General features: G+C 49.7%; 2 protein-coding genes across 3 annotated transcripts; one reads left to right on the plus strand and one right to left on the minus strand.

The window, feature by feature from the left end:
- Positions 1 to 1,416: 1,416 nt before the first annotated feature.
- On the minus strand, positions 1,417 to 9,810 carry PRDX5 (peroxiredoxin 5). Its single transcript, XM_061606771.1, has 6 exons — positions 9,552 to 9,810; positions 6,541 to 6,675; positions 6,271 to 6,402; positions 2,820 to 2,858; positions 2,352 to 2,416; positions 1,417 to 1,764 (listed from the first exon to the last, which is right to left on the minus strand). The coding sequence occupies exons 1-6, from the start codon at positions 9,723 to 9,725 to the stop codon at positions 1,659 to 1,661; spliced, it is 651 nt and encodes a 216-aa protein (XP_061462755.1). The 5' UTR covers positions 9,726 to 9,810; the 3' UTR covers positions 1,417 to 1,658.
- Positions 9,811 to 10,286: 476 nt separating this feature from the next.
- On the plus strand, positions 10,287 to 12,926 carry TRMT112 (tRNA methyltransferase activator subunit 11-2). Of its 2 annotated transcripts, none has more exons than XM_061606773.1 (4): positions 10,287 to 10,481; positions 11,612 to 11,713; positions 12,359 to 12,451; positions 12,660 to 12,926. In XM_061606773.1, the coding sequence occupies exons 1-4, from the start codon at positions 10,302 to 10,304 to the stop codon at positions 12,759 to 12,761; spliced, it is 477 nt and encodes a 158-aa protein (XP_061462757.1). In that variant the 5' UTR covers positions 10,287 to 10,301; the 3' UTR covers positions 12,762 to 12,926. The 2 variants fall into 2 exon arrangements, with proteins under 2 accessions (XP_061462757.1, XP_061462758.1); XM_061606774.1 differs by lacking the exon at positions 10,287 to 10,481 and adding an exon at positions 10,938 to 11,160.
- The last annotated feature ends 1,673 nt before the right edge of the window (positions 12,927 to 14,599 follow it).

The following is a 14,599-nucleotide window of genomic DNA, read 5'->3' on the forward strand; positions in this document are numbered from 1 at the left end:
ACTATAGCTCTGACAACTCTCAGTGCCTTTAACAAACAACACTTCCCGGGATCCTTTGGGGGAAATGACTGTGAGAATGGAGTAAGTGCACTCTAAACATATTGTGCGGATGTGACCTGAGAAAAGTATAAGCGATGGCTTGTTTGGTTGACTCTCTTAAAAGATTCACAGCTAAAAATAAATCTCTTGTGAGGAAATTTTTTTAGCATCAGCTTCAGACTGGGTTAGCAAGCAGCATGTCTGGGAAAGTATGAACCGTCTTTAGTTTCAGAATGGCTGGACAAACATCACAGGCGGGGGAAATGGGTGCTTTTTGTTTCTGTGTTGTTGACTAATCGCTCACGCTCCTACATGGTCAGGGGTTGCCAACCCTGCACCCATGGGTGCCAGTGCACTCACTAGCACCAATTCAAGTTCTCAATAAATATTTTCCACAAATACAAAATGTTTGGAGGGGGGCAGGCATGCCTGAACCATTTTGTGCTCCCATCTTTTTTCTGCTATTTTAGATGTGGCAGCCATTTTGGGTTATGCCTTACTGCTACAGATACCATTTTCTGTTGCACCATACCCCCACAGCTGCCATTTTGTTATACCACACACCACATGGCAGCCATTTTGTTACACCATACCCCACAGGTGCCTGTTTGTTATGCCACACCCAACCGCAGCCATTTTCTGCTACATCATACCCCCACAACTGCCATTTTGTGTCATGCCACACGCTCAACTCCAGCCATTTTTCAACTGGCACCCACAGCACATTTGCAGAATTCCAAATGGGCCCACTCTCCCCCCCAAAGGATGGTGAGCCCCACTCTAGGCAACACAGGGCTCTAATCCAGTTTTAACTGGGCAAACCTGAATTTCCTGGTATGTGCTTGAACGCCTCCCCCAAACTACTGATGGACCAGAGAGGTGTCCTATTCCACACACCACTAAATTAATTTATGGAATTTGTTGCCACAGGGTGTCTTAGCTGCCTTTAGTGTTAGATAAATTAACGGGAGATAGAATAGTTATGGCGGTCAGCGATACAGTACCTCTGGAGGTTTTACTTAACCAGCGTAGCTAACAATTATGTTCGGCGTCAAGCAAAACCTGCTCTCACGCTAACATGCAGAAGAGCTAGGAGCATAAAAAGGAGGCCACATCCACACCATACCCTTAAGCCACTCTTATACCACTTTGACAGCCATGGCTTCCCCCCCCCCCGAAAAAATCCTGGGAACCGAACTCTGTTAAGGGTGCTGGAAACTGTAGCTCCATTCTTAAACTACAGCTCCCAGAATTCCTTGGGGGGAGGGAAGCGTTAAAGCGGTGTAAGAGAGCTATAAATGTGGATGGGACCAGAAAGGAAACTGAATGCCATCCTGACATGGGTGTCGGCAGATTCAGAGTCAACAGAAGAAGATCTCAACAGACAAATGCAGCATAATTTTATTTCAGGCAATTACACCCTAGACAACCGAGCCGACAGAGAAAGGATTAAAAAGCAACTACGCAGAGTACATCCCTGCTCACGCGCAGGTCAAATCCAGACCTAGATGCTGGAAGGGAAAATCCGCCCACCATCCCTTCCGCAAAGTGGTGGGGCGTGCGTGTCATGTCGCCAGGCCTCAGGAGATGAGGCCTTGAGGGACCCAGGTGTCCGGGGCTCAGAGCTGAGATACAATGTTGTTGGCCAAACTGCAGGTGAGGCCTGTCCCGTCTTCTTCTATGTTTAAGGCCTTCACCACACTATCCTCAACCACCATGGAGAACCTGCAAAAGGGTGTGGGGGGGAGACAGAGGCAGGAGGCTTTTGTACAGATGGATAAGGAAGGAGCTCTTGTTGTTCTCCTATTTAGAACAGCGATGTGGGAACCTTTGGCCCTCCACATGTTGTTGGACTCCAACTCCCATCAGCCCCAGCCAATGATCAGGGATGATGGGAGTTGGAGCCCAGCAACACCTAGAGGGCTACAGGTCCCTACACTTTGGAACTCCCTGCTCATTGATATTAGGCAGGTGCCTTTGCTGTATTGTTTTCTGTGCCTGCTAAAACTTTTTTTTTTTTTCATTTCAGCAAGGCTACCCAGGCATGTAATGTTGGTTTGCAATTTTTAATATGCGATTTTTGCAAGCATAAATGGTTGTAAAATTGATTTTATATTTTAGTTTTCATGTAAATCGTATTTAAAGTTTATCAGCATTTTAAAAAATGAATATTTTAGATTCGAAAAGTAAGAGAAGGTGTGCACAGCAATTTGGAGAGAGGGGTGGAGGGTGCCTCCTATCTCTTCCACCCCTCCGCCACCCAGGACTTGAAGTTCTGCCCCACCCCCCATTCCAATGTCGGTTCTGCTTACCGTTTGGATCGCTGGGTCCCAAACAGCTCCCGGAGGGGCTCCTTGTCCAGCAAAAGGTTTGTGGCCTGCAGGGGGAGGAAAAGAATTGGAAGGGAACTTAAAAGAATTACAATTCCCGGAGTGGTTTAATTATCAGACCCTCTTCAGAGGGAACTCTGGGAATTGTAGATCTGTAAGGGGAAGAGGGGGTCTCCTAACAACTCTCAGCACACTTCTCAAATTACAGTTCCCAGGATTCTTTGGGAGAAGCCATGACTGTTTAAAGTGGAATAATAGTGGAATAAACGCATGGTGTGGATGTGGTCTGATACAGTATGGAAGTATGAAGCTGCTCTCCAGAGTCAGGCAGGGAAGGGACTTTCTCAGCTCTGCTGCTCAAGATCCTTTGACTGAGATTCTAGATATATGTTTTGTGGGAGTAAGGGAGACAGAAAGCCTAACTGCATACCCAATAAGAGATTTCAGTACCTTCCCAAAGGCTCCCGTCGGATCAGCCAACATCCGCACCTGAGGAGGACAGGAAAAAAATAAGTTCAAAGAAACTATCACTATTTAGACCCCATGCATGTCAAGCCTGCACTGACTGGCAGTAGCTCTCCAGGATTTCAGAAAGGGAGGCTCTCTCCCAGCCCCCCCTAGAGACGTCAGGGATTGAAACTGGGACCTTCTGTATGCAAAGTGGGTGCTTTAAAGCGGAGCGATGGCCCTTCCCTGACAGTAAAGCAAGATTCTAGTCCTCATGGTTCTGAATAAAGGACTGTATTAAATAGGAACATAGGAAGCTACCTTATTTATGCTAAGTCAGACCAGCAGTCCATCTAGCTCAGTATTGTCTGCACTGACTGGCAGCGGCTCTCCAGGATTTCAGGCACTCCTACCTGGAGAGGCCAGGGACTGAGCCTGGGACCTTCTGCTTGCAGAACAGATGCTCAACGCAGTGAGCTGTGGCCCTTCTCTTTTATGAGGGCCTAGAATAGGTGAACTTTGGTCTGATCCTGCAAGGCAATTCTTTATGTTAAAAGGAACACTCTCTGTTGCAAAGCTCCTGTTGCGTAAGGAAACAAACAGCCGTTCCTGGAGTTACGCAAGGTAGTCTTACCAGTACAAAAGTGCCTGGAGGGCAGGGCAGAAACCACTTCTGGAAACAGAGCAGGGGATTACTTGGGCTTGGCTCTAGACAGGATCCTGGTGCCGCCCCACCCCCTCGAGGTAGGCCTCTCCCAACACTCAGCCATGCTCTCCCTTCCATATTTATGAAGCAAGGAGACCTAATGCCAAATTAATTGGAAAATAATTTTTCAAAAAACAGAGAAAGGAAGGGAAAGATCTCTGTGCATCCGTCTGGGCCTGTCAGCCAGCGTTTTCCTAAATGTCAAGGAGCTGGGGGCCAAGTCATGTCTGAATATAGAAAACCTGTGATCAGCTCTTCTGACTTTTAACTTTAAAGCAGCTGGGAGAGAGCGCCAACTTTTACGTTGGAGCAGCCATGCTGTGGAAAAGAACAGTCCCCGCCAGACATCCTCTCTGTAGTGTATTCACGAACGCTTGTACTCATGATGATCTTGGGAAGGTGACATGCAATCCCGCTTTCAATACTGTTTGCACTCGCAAGAGTTTTGGAGCCAACAGACTGCGCCGTTTGCCATCAGTGTGTGTCCAGTCACTTCCTGCTGAAATCCTATACGTTTTTATAACATAAATATTCCGGGGTTTGCTTTTTGGTCCTGCCTTTGTTGTGCTATAGTGGGGAACCTTTTGCAGCCTCAGGGCCACCATCTGGGTAATGTTTTGGGGGCCACATGCCAGGGGTGGGCAGGGCCAGAGGCAAAAGTGGGTGGAGCAATGGAAGTAAATTTTACTGTTGTACAGGAGGCTACGCATACTCACACACCCCTCCCTATCCTCCATCCAGACAGCCAGGAGATATTACCAGTTCAAGGACACATTCTAGCCAGACAAAAATATTTGAGAAGGGCAGAAGCAGAACTAGAGAGGTGAAGGCTGGGGGGGGGGGAAATTGGGGGAAAGTTTCCCCTGCCCCCCCATTCTTTTTTCTAGGAAAATTGGTAGGGGACAGGAAAACCCCCTGAAACAGCAACTCTCCCCACTTGCGACCCCCATCCTGCCTCCTACCATGGTGGGAGAACGTAGCCACCCTGGCTGGTAGCCACCGACGCTGTGTCCTCCATTGAATTTCCCCCATCCTCTTTCAGAGCCGCCTCTGCCTCTCAGGATGTCTTCCAGGTAGCTCAGCTCGCATGCAGGAAACCACCTTGCTCCGCCGCTTTGAGTGTGGAAAGTATTCCCTCTGGCCCTGCACGTTGTTTTGTCCTCCTCTCCCTTCCACTCCCCAAGGTCATCCATACCCAGCCCTTGGATTCAGAAGAGGCCTTTTGCTGAATGAGGAGCCTTTGGCTATTTGGAGAGAGGGGGGCAGGCAGGGCCCGGGAGAATCAAGGCCGCTGCAGCCCTGTGGGGCCTGCCTTTCCTCTTGTTTGGGTTTGCACGGCACCCTCTCACTCCTGAACTCTATCCAGCCAAGCCTACTGACGCCAATTCCAGTAGGATTTGGGTGGAAGCGGCAAGCCTCGACTCACTTTTGCTCATTTCCCTGCATGGGGAGCCTCAGGGAAGGGCAGTGGCTCAGTGGTTAGAGCACCCACTTTGCAAGCAGAAAGGTCCCAGGTTCAGTCCCCAACGGCATCTCCAGGTAGGACTGGGAGAGACCCCTGCCTGAAACACCTGGACAGCGGCTGCCGGTCAGTGTAGACAGTACTGAGCTAGATGGACCAACGGTCTGAATCAGTATAAGGCCACTTCTTAGGTTCCGTTAAAACAAAAAACTGCAACGGCTGAAGTGTCTGGATATAGCGCCAGCTATGAATCCAGCTCCCTCCAGCAACTAACCCAGAAGAAGACAGAAAGTTGCCTCTGGTGTCCATTCAGCTCAGTACTGTCTACACTGACTGCCAGGAGCTCTACAGGGTTTCAGATGGGAGCTCTACCAGTGGAGGTCAGGACAGAACCCGGGACCTTCAGCATGCAAAGCAGACGCTCTGCAAGTGGGAGATGGCCCTTCCTGTAAAACACTGAGGACCCAAGGAAGCTGCCTTGGGCCGAGTCAGGCCACTGGTCCACCCAGCTCAGTGCCATCTGCTTTGACTTGCAGTGTCTCTCCAGGGCTACAGGCCTACCTGGAGGGATTGTTGGGAGACTGACCCTGGGACCTTCTGCGTGTAGATGACTCTGCCTGCAGCCGTCCCCCTTCCTCAAGGATGATGGGCGTTTTAACCCAAAACATCTGGACACCACCTGAATGGGGAAGGCTGCTCTAAAGGGAGGGGGCAGAAGGTGCCACGTATGACCTTTGGGATGCGTCCTTCTTGCAGGCTTCCCCGGTAATGTTGTGGCAAAATCAGAAGTGCACAGTCCCTTCATGATGGCCACACCACGCCCCCTCAGAACCATGCCCTCTTTCCCCCATGTCCCTTGTTCTCCGTGTCGTCTCCGTCCCTAGAGGCCAATCAGCATGAAAGGGGAGTCTGTGTTCGCTACTGAGAAGAGTCTTCTCAGCGGCTGATTAACCTCCTTTCACTCTGATTGGCTCCAATCAGCATGAAAGGACAAGAACTCTTCTCACTGGCTAACATGCTCACCTTTCATGCTTACTGGCTCATACAAAGGGACCTGGCTGGGACCCTGCTCCCAAAAAAGGAAGTGGTCTATGCCCCCCTGTGACCCTGGATGACTACAGCCCTGGGCTTCCCATAAGAAGCATCTAGTTGGCCACTGTAAGAACAGTCCCCTGGACCAGATGGGCCTTTAGCCTGATTCAGCAAGGCTCTTCATATGTTCATATGACCACAAGGACTAGAAACTTGATTTTGATTTTTAAAAGAGCGATTCACCCATAACTCACCTTTCCCTCAGCTTGGTGAGCCTTTCCCCACTCATTCATGACAAAGACATCATTGACAGACAAGCAGGCGATGATCTCCACTCCCTTCCCCTTAAGTTGTCCTGCCTTTTCCACGTAACCTGGGAGGTGGGTCTGTGTTGGGGGAGATGGGGAGGGGAAGTAGAAAGAGAACAGATGATTAGACACATTTATGGGGCGAGCCACAAAGGGAACCGGGAAACAGGAAGGGAAGCATCACATAAGTCAGGGATGGGTAGCCTGCTTACTCACTTTTGAACAACCTGGGGTGAATGCACCTGGCACCCCAAAAAGGATGCCCTTCTTGCCCTTGAAGAGACTCGACACATTCACCTTGGTGCCAGGGTCACCCTCGTAGACCTCCACGCTGGGTAGCTTGTCTCCAACCTGTCAAAGGAGGAAAGGATGGGTAAAGCCCTGAGAACTCTCCCGCCCTTCAGTTCAGCTGCACACATTACTATACTTTATTTTCTGTTAATTCTTCTGGTTCTTATTGTTATTGTTGTATTTGAAAAATGAAAAATAAAAAGGTTTTGAAAAATTCAGGGTGGGGGAGACTTTTTTCAGGCCATGGGCCTCATGGGGAACCTTCCAAGGGCCGCGTCCCAGTGGTGGGCAGGGCCAGAGGTAAAAAATGGGCAGAGGGATGGATGTGACTCTTGCTTTTTGAACAGTAAGCTACATTCTGGTCATGCAAAAAACACCACAGAGGTTTCTGTAGGTAGTGGTTAAAAGAGCACTGGTCCAGGGCCTGGAAGACCAGGGCTCATATCCCCACTCAGCCACAAAACTCACTGGGTGGCCTTGGGCCAGTCCCTGTCTCTCTCAGCCTAACCTACCTCACAGGGTTGTTGTGAGGATAAGATGGAGTGTCAGAAGAACCATGTATGCCACCTTGAGCTCCTTGGAGGAAAGGTGGGGTAGAAATGTAATCAATTCAAAATAATTGTGTAGGCAAGCAAGAAGCATTATTTATTTATTTATTTATTTAATTACATTTCTAGACCGCCCTATAGCAGAAAGCTCTCAGGGCGGTGTCTGAGGGCACATTCCAGCCAGGAAAACCACTCACAGAGCAGGCAAGGCAAGACCAGTCTGGGGGGGGGGGGAGTTGGGCGGCCTGGAAAAAGAGTCCCAGGGACCATGTAGAGAAGAGGGCTGCAGTTGGGTCCAGGGCTTGAGGTTTCCCCCCACGCACTTTAATTCATGCTGGGTCAACTGGCCACATGGAGGAAAGGAGAGAGGTGTCCTTTGCACCCCCCTCCACAAAAACTTAAGCTTCCAGACATTCTCCCTCTCTCACCACCGGCACTGTAGGGGCAAATTCAGAAGTTCTGGGTCCCTTTATGACTGCACTGTATGCCCCTCCTCCCCTTTTGCCACTGGGTTTAAAATGAGATCTTTGTTAATGCCTGCTCCCACAACAACAGATGTCCCAATCAGTATGAAGGGGGGAGAATGTTAGCTACTGAGAAGAGTCTTCTCAATGGCTGACTCACCTCCTTTCACTCTGATTGGCTCCAATCAGCAGGAAAGGACAAGGAAGCACATTGGAAGACCCTTCGCAGCAGCTAACACACTCCCCTTTCATGCTGATTGGATCGTAGGATGCTGGGACTCAAAAAAGCAAGGAGTCCAAGGCCCCCCAAGACCCCAGATGATTACACCCCAGCTCACCACATCCCTAAAGAACGCTCTGCAATCTGCGCCCAGCTATGTGGCAGTTTGGACATCCAAATGTCTATTTAACTAATCTTGCCTCCCACAGATGCCAAACAGATGCTTCTGAGAAACCCACAAGCAGAGTGAGAAAGCAACAGCCCGACTCTGCCGCTGTCCCCTGCCCTCAGCTTTCAGTGCTACGAGTAGGAACTTCAACAAAATCTTGCAGTGTCGACCACCGCTCAAGTTGCTAGCCAGCCAGTCAGTCGTGCCCTTTTCCAGAGACGCCATTCCATTCCCCAGGTTTTCATTTCTCCCCTCCCCTCCAAGAGTTAGCATTCCTTGCCCATGGAGCATGATCAGTCCCCATTAGACTGTTTTTGGCTTCCCCCACCCATTTGATGGCCTGTGTCAACACACGCACACAAAGATTTATTTGTCCTTCTGAAAACCTTTCATTTAGAGTTGAATTCTAAGGCAGGGGTGGGGAACCTTAGGCGCAGGGCCAAATGCGGCCCTCCAGGCCTGTCTATCTGGCCCTCGGAACTGTCTCCTGCCCCACACCCCTCACTGGCCCTGCTTCAGACCCCCAACCTTTGGGTCTGGCAGGAACGTGTCCTTGAACTCGGACCATTCCTCTTAGCTTGACTGGATGGAGAACAGAGAGGTTTGCATGAGTCGTAACTACTTGTGCCCCAGCCTTGCCCACCAGTGGCATTCGGCCCTCAGAAAGTTGTCCCCAAGAGAATGTGGCCCTTGGGCTGAAAAAGGTTCCCCACCCCTGCTTTATGGGAAGGAGGGTGGTCTTTGAGGCTCCAGAGCATGGATGGGCAACGCTCAGCCTAAGTTCAAGGAAGGGGGGCGGGAGGGAAGAAAGAGAGAGAGAAGAGGGGGTGGCCCCAGCTATCGCACAGACCCTGGAGTGATATTCTATGGGGCTGGGGCTGTTCTTTTTGGGCAGGTTCTGGGGCTCAGGAGGTCTCTTCTGCAAAATCTTTCTACTGCATAGACACCGGAGCTGGTGGGCTATGGGGCTGGGAAACAGCCTTCCTCTTTCACAAGGGGGAAGGGGGGCTTTCTATTGCACTGGCCCTGAACTGCTTTCCTATGGGGCTGGAGCTGTTCTTTCGCTATGGGGCTTCCAGAGCGGGCGTGCCATGGGGCAGAGGAGTGTCCTATCCTCTAAGGGGCTGCTCTTTTGCATGGGAGTGGGGTTTATCACACAGATCTGTGGGGCTGATTCATAGGGTCGCTATAAGTCGTAATCAACTTGAAGGCATACAATAACAACAACGTGGGGGCGGGGGCTCTTCAAAAACGTCTTACTGCTTACACCCCAAAGCTGGCGCGCTATGGGGCTGAGAAACAGTCTGTCCTCTTTCGCGAAGGCGTTTGTGTGCGTGTGGGGAGACGACCTACTGCTTGGGCCCCAGGCTGGTATTCTCTAGGGCTGGAGCTGTTCCTTTGCAATAGGCCTTCCGCAGCTGGCGCGCTATGGGGCAGGGGAGCGGCCTGTCCTCCCTATCTAGGGGGCTGCCCTTGCGCCCTGGGGCTGGAAGGACGTGCAGAAGAGGGCCCTTCTCTCCCCCCCCCGGTCTCACCTTGAGGGCCGCCATGGCCGGCGCTCGGGATCCGAAGGCCCGCCGCTGGGGGACCGCGGCTCGTGCAAGTGGGGCACCTGAACTTGCGCCCCAGCAGCGACGGCTCAGCAAGCCCAGCGCCCCCGCCCCTTTCCACCCCGTTGCCGTGGAAATCGCGGGTGTGACAGCTGCCATGGCAACCCGCGGCCTTTGAAGCTCTCCTCCGCCTCCACCTGTAAATTGCGCAAAGCCCCTTGACTTTCTCTCTCTCTCTCCAATTACGCCACAAGGGGGGGACTAGTGGGCAAATCTGCATCTCATTTGCATGCTTCAGAGCTCTCACAATACGCAACACACATTTCAAACACATTCCCTCCCCCCCAAGAATCCTGGGAACTGTAGTTTATCCTCCCCCGAGCTACAATTCCCAGACCCTGAATAAACTACAGTTCCCAGGATTCTGGGGTGTGTGTGTGCTTTGTATAGTATAGCCACAGTCCCAGTGCTAGACAAAAATAAATTAGTCCCATACATTTCAATGGGGCTTACTCGCAGATAAGCGTGCATAGGGTTGCAGCCTATATATGCAAGATGTGATCTTTTGGGGATGTTTTTTTAAGAGGGGATGAAATTCTATTTACGTGAATAAAGTATTGGACTCTGTGGGATGTATACTCTCGCAAGCATGCCTAGGCTCAAGCTGCAACCCTCTGCACGTATGTTACTCGGGAGTAAGCCTTCTTAAGCTCAGTAGGACCTACGTTTGAGTCAATGTGCGCAGCCTCGGGTTGCAACAGGTTGCAGTCGTATGCACCTTTTCGTGGAGTGAGGCCCTTTGATTTCAGCGGACTCACTACTGCGCGAGCGTGCACACGCAGCAACCCTGTGCATGCTTACTTGGGAGTAGGGCTCCAGTCCTACGCGGACACACAGCCCAAGCTTTGCTCAGAAGTAAGTCTCAGTGATTTTAGTAGGACCTAGGGAGTTATGTCCCACTGGATTCAATGGGATTTACAGTCTGCAAAACTGCTTAGAGCAGGAAGATTACTAGACAGTGGGATTTACATGCGTAGGGTGGCGCTTGCATGGCTTCCTTGGAAGCAAATTTCAAACGATTGCCTTTTAAACTACCTAAGAAACCAGATCCTCTCCACTTGAATTTATTTGCATACCGGTAGTATGATGGGCATTTTACGACCTTTTTTTTGCATACCGTTTGCGTTGTTCGCAAAAACTTAGCAATGTGTCTATTTACACATTTGCAAACTATCTTTGGAACAGAAAACAAAACACCCCAGCCGCACCCAAACCCCACGTGGTTGGGAACAAAAATTACCTGGAACTGTCGCCCTTCGGGAAAAGGAAGTTCAGGTTTCCTACACGTGGGGAATAACCATTACGCATGTCTCCGGAAGTGAGCTAAAACAACATCGCCGGAAGTGAGCGGGAAGAACGTGCATTTTAACAAAACCGGAAGTTGGCCGAAACAGATACACAAACGCGTCCCACATGTCCTGTCCCGTTGTTTGATGACCGGTGTCCTGTAAACATGAAGCTCTTAACTCACAACATGCTCACCTCCCACGTGCGGGGAGTGCGGCCCGGTGGAGGATTCCCCCTTCGTATCCAGGTAACGGGGATTTCCTTAGACCACGCCTATTCTCCATTATAGCATGGGGGAAGATAAAACATGTGGGCCTTATTTATTATTACATTTATATCCCACTTTTCTTCCAAGGAGCGTACGTGGTTCTCCCCCTCCTGATTTTTTCCTCACAACAACCCTGTGAGGTAGGTTAGGCTGAGAGGCAGTGACTGGCCCAAGATCACCCAGTGAGCTTCATGGTCGAGCACAGATTCTCTCTGTCACACACACACCACTTTTTGTTGGCTAATTAGAATGTACCTCTTAGAGGTACCAATAACGCTGATACTAATAATAGATATGTAGGATCTATATAGCCACTGAGCTCAGTGGGCTGATTCCCAGGTAAACAGGCATAGGAGGGCAAGGAAAGAAAGGTTTGATCCCTTGTTCTGTGTATCAAGCTGCTTTTCCATCTCCTGTTTTCTTCCAACAGGCAACGGAAGTGAAGATGAACAATGTTGATTTCAACCCAGAGTTCACTGCACGGATGATACCTAAGGTGGAATGGGGAGCCTTGGTAGAGGCAGCTGAGAGTGTGAGTAATTGGTTGTGGGTGTTGTGGGGTGGGGAGGCAGGCTAGAGCCATTAGAGATGCAGTCTCTTCCCCCCCCCACAATCAATTACTATTTGTTTTCCTTGACCAAAAATTGCTGGTGGTCTTGGCAAACCACTTACTGAGTCCTCTGCCTGTTGTAGTAATTGCAATGTGCTGTCCTATACGCCGTAAGGTTTTTAATTGTATTTTTCTTTTATTTCTTACATTTATTTTATTGTATTATGATTTGCATTCCATGGAATTCAGTGAAATACAATATAAGAAATAAAAGCAGCCATAAAAAGGTGATGAAAAAGTTCCGTATGAATGTTTAACACGGACGTGCCGCAGACCCCTCAGGGAAGCTCACAGGCCAGTTTTGGAACCCCTGAGGTATGTCACCTAGCTGGTTGAGAATAAGGTGAAGAAACCAATGGATACCTTGCAGCCAGTGAAGGCTGTCCACGGAACCCAGAAACATTCCCCCTCTCTTATCTAGTGGATCACAGGGGACTGGGACCATCCCATCTTGGGATGCCACCATGAAGGGTAAAGTTTCCAGCATCTGGTGGTTGAGAGATAACTGGCCCCTGAATAATGGAAGGTTGTGAAAATCACACGGTTATATTCTGCACCCCTTTCCAGTTGGGTCAGCGGTCAGACTTGCCCTCCGAGCCCATACCTAACTTTGAGAGCAACGAGGATTTCCTCCGAAAAGTGCATCACGTCCTGATGGAGGTAAGAGGACCTCTTTGCCTGCTGCTCCCCCCAAACCCATAGGAACCTCTCGTCATGCAGAGAGGATGTGACCACTTGCCTCTGTTTCTGGGAATAATCTAGCAGATTTGGGGGTTTTGGCACTGTGATATCTCCCTCCCTCTTTTCCCCCCGTTTTCAATCCCCTACAGTTCCCTTTACCTGTTGTTTCATATTTCCTGTTGCGCAGGTGGAGGTGATGGAAGGTGTGCTGAAATGTCCAGATACGGGGCGCGAGTTCCCTATCACTAAAGGCATTCCCAATATGTTGCTGAGTGAAGAAGAGACGTGAGCTGGTTTGGAGCTCCAAGAAACAAGCCTTGGAGGTGGGGTGTGGGGACTTGTTCCTGTGGAAGGGTAAAGCCCTTATTTTTCTGTTGGGGAAGGAGATGTTTTGAAGATATACTTGGTTGTTATTTTGCATGTGTGTGTCAATAAATACAAGTTGTTGAATGTGGCTAAGGAGTGTCAGTCAAATTGTGCGGATCTCCTCCTCCTCCTCGTCTCTCCCCCTCTAAAATGCAGAGTGGATCTATTAATTTAAACGTGCAATGGAATGAGGTTGCAGAGTCCTGAGGTCACAGCATCAACTGCCGTATTTGAGACTGCAGGTGGGGAATGCCATTTTATGAATGCACTTCTATATTTATTTTTAAAAACCCTACAACTCCTTGCAAGTAGAAACCTAGCACAGCAGCAGGAGTGTGGGGGAAGGCTCCAGCTCTTCTTGCTCTCTCCCTGACGTGCTTAGTCCCAGAGGGGTAGCCAATGTTCTGCCTACCGATAGTTGGACTACAACTCCCATTATCCCTACTGATTGGCCATGTTGCCTACGGCTGATGGGAGTTGCGGTCCACTGACATCTGGAGGGCACCATGTTGGCTAGGCCCCTGCTAGGTTTTTATTTTTAATTTAATTTGCAGGATGTTCTTTTAAACAGGGTAGCTTTCAAAAGAGCCATTCCTGACCTAGCATCGATTGCCTGATGCTTCAAGTGGGTGAGAGGCAAAGTGGTGCTATCCCATCTTCGCTAGATTCTTAGCCTCAATTATTAGGAGGTAAATTCCCCCCCCCCCCATCTGAACTTCGAGAGGGTTAGGTGGGAAAGTGTACTTTTCACACAGCATTCATTATCCAGGGATAATGGATGAGATTTGTAAAAAGCTAGGAATTTCTACAGGTGCACAAACACCTCTCTCTATCCAGGCAAGTGAGAGGCATTATCACAGTTCTAGGAAACTTTCCAGGCAGGGAAAACACTCAATGAGGTTGTAAAAGCAGGATGAGTAAGGGGCGTGGCCAAGGGAAAATTCCAAGGGCCAGAGAGAGAGGCCGCATTTGGTTCTCCAGGCCTGAAGTTACCCATCCCTATGCTATATGATCTGGAAACGCAAGAAAGGGTAAGGAAGGAACTCTACCTGGACATTTGGCGCCGCCGGTTCCATGCTGTAGGATACTCTTCCAGCAGAGATCCGGCAGGTATCCTGCCTGCCAACTCCAGCTGGCTCTTGAAGACTTTGACCCGACAGGCCTGTTCAGTTGTCTAAACCTTTTCCAAGATGAGCCAATCATTTTTAGGATCGTTCTGTATTCTTTCCATGGTATTTCATGCTTTTGGCACTTGTAAATTTTGCTGTACACTGCCCAGAGATTGTATGGGAGGAGCGTCCTATAAATATTTATTATAAATAAAAAAATTAAGTGTTGTGATGGCCACCAACATGGATGGCTTTTTTAAAAAAGAGAAAAATTAATGGAGGATAAGGTTTTCAATAGCTATTTCCTTATTTTCTCCCTCCACAGCTGTGGAGACAGTATGCCCCTGAATATCAGTTGCTGGGAGTCACAAGTAGAGAGAGTTGTTGCTTTGCTCAGGTCCTCTTTGCAGGCTTCCCGTAATGGGCATTTTGTTGGCCACTGAGTGCCGGATGCTGAACTAGGTAGTCCCTTGGCCGGATCCAGCAGCCAGGCTCTTACGATGGGATCAAAGAATAGGGCACCTTCAGAAAGGGGGGGGGCACAGGGAGACTAGTGGATCAATTACTTAAGGAGGGGCACCATTCCCCTCTGGCTTGTGTGTTTTTCTCCAGCCTTGTCACGCCCCACAGACAGACGACAACAGACAACAGC

Source organism: Rhineura floridana, chromosome 22 (genome assembly GCF_030035675.1).
Source record: "Rhineura floridana isolate rRhiFlo1 chromosome 22, rRhiFlo1.hap2, whole genome shotgun sequence".
NCBI lineage: Eukaryota > Metazoa > Chordata > Lepidosauria > Squamata > Rhineuridae > Rhineura > Rhineura floridana.

Coding starts and splice junctions, on each gene's coding strand:
- TRMT112 (XM_061606773.1), top strand. CDS start 10,302: ATGTGCGCAGCCTCGGGTTGCAACAGGTTGCAGTCGTATGCACCTTTT. Junction 10,482..11,611: donor AGCCCAAGCTTTGCTCAGAA/GTAAGTCTCAGT, acceptor TTCTTCCAACAG/GCAACGGAAGTGAAGATGAA. Junction 12,452..12,659: donor TGCATCACGTCCTGATGGAG/GTAAGAGGACCT, acceptor CCTGTTGCGCAG/GTGGAGGTGATGGAAGGTGT.
- PRDX5 (XM_061606771.1), bottom strand. CDS start 9,725: ATGGCAGCTGTCACACCCGCGATTTCCACGGCAACGGGGTGGAAAGGG. Junction 6,676..9,551: donor CGGCCATGGCGGCCCTCAAG/GTGAGACCGGGG, acceptor CTCCTTTGACAG/GTTGGAGACAAGCTACCCAG. Junction 6,403..6,540: donor TCACCCCAGGTTGTTCAAAA/GTGAGTAAGCAG, acceptor CCCCCAACACAG/ACCCACCTCCCAGGTTACGT.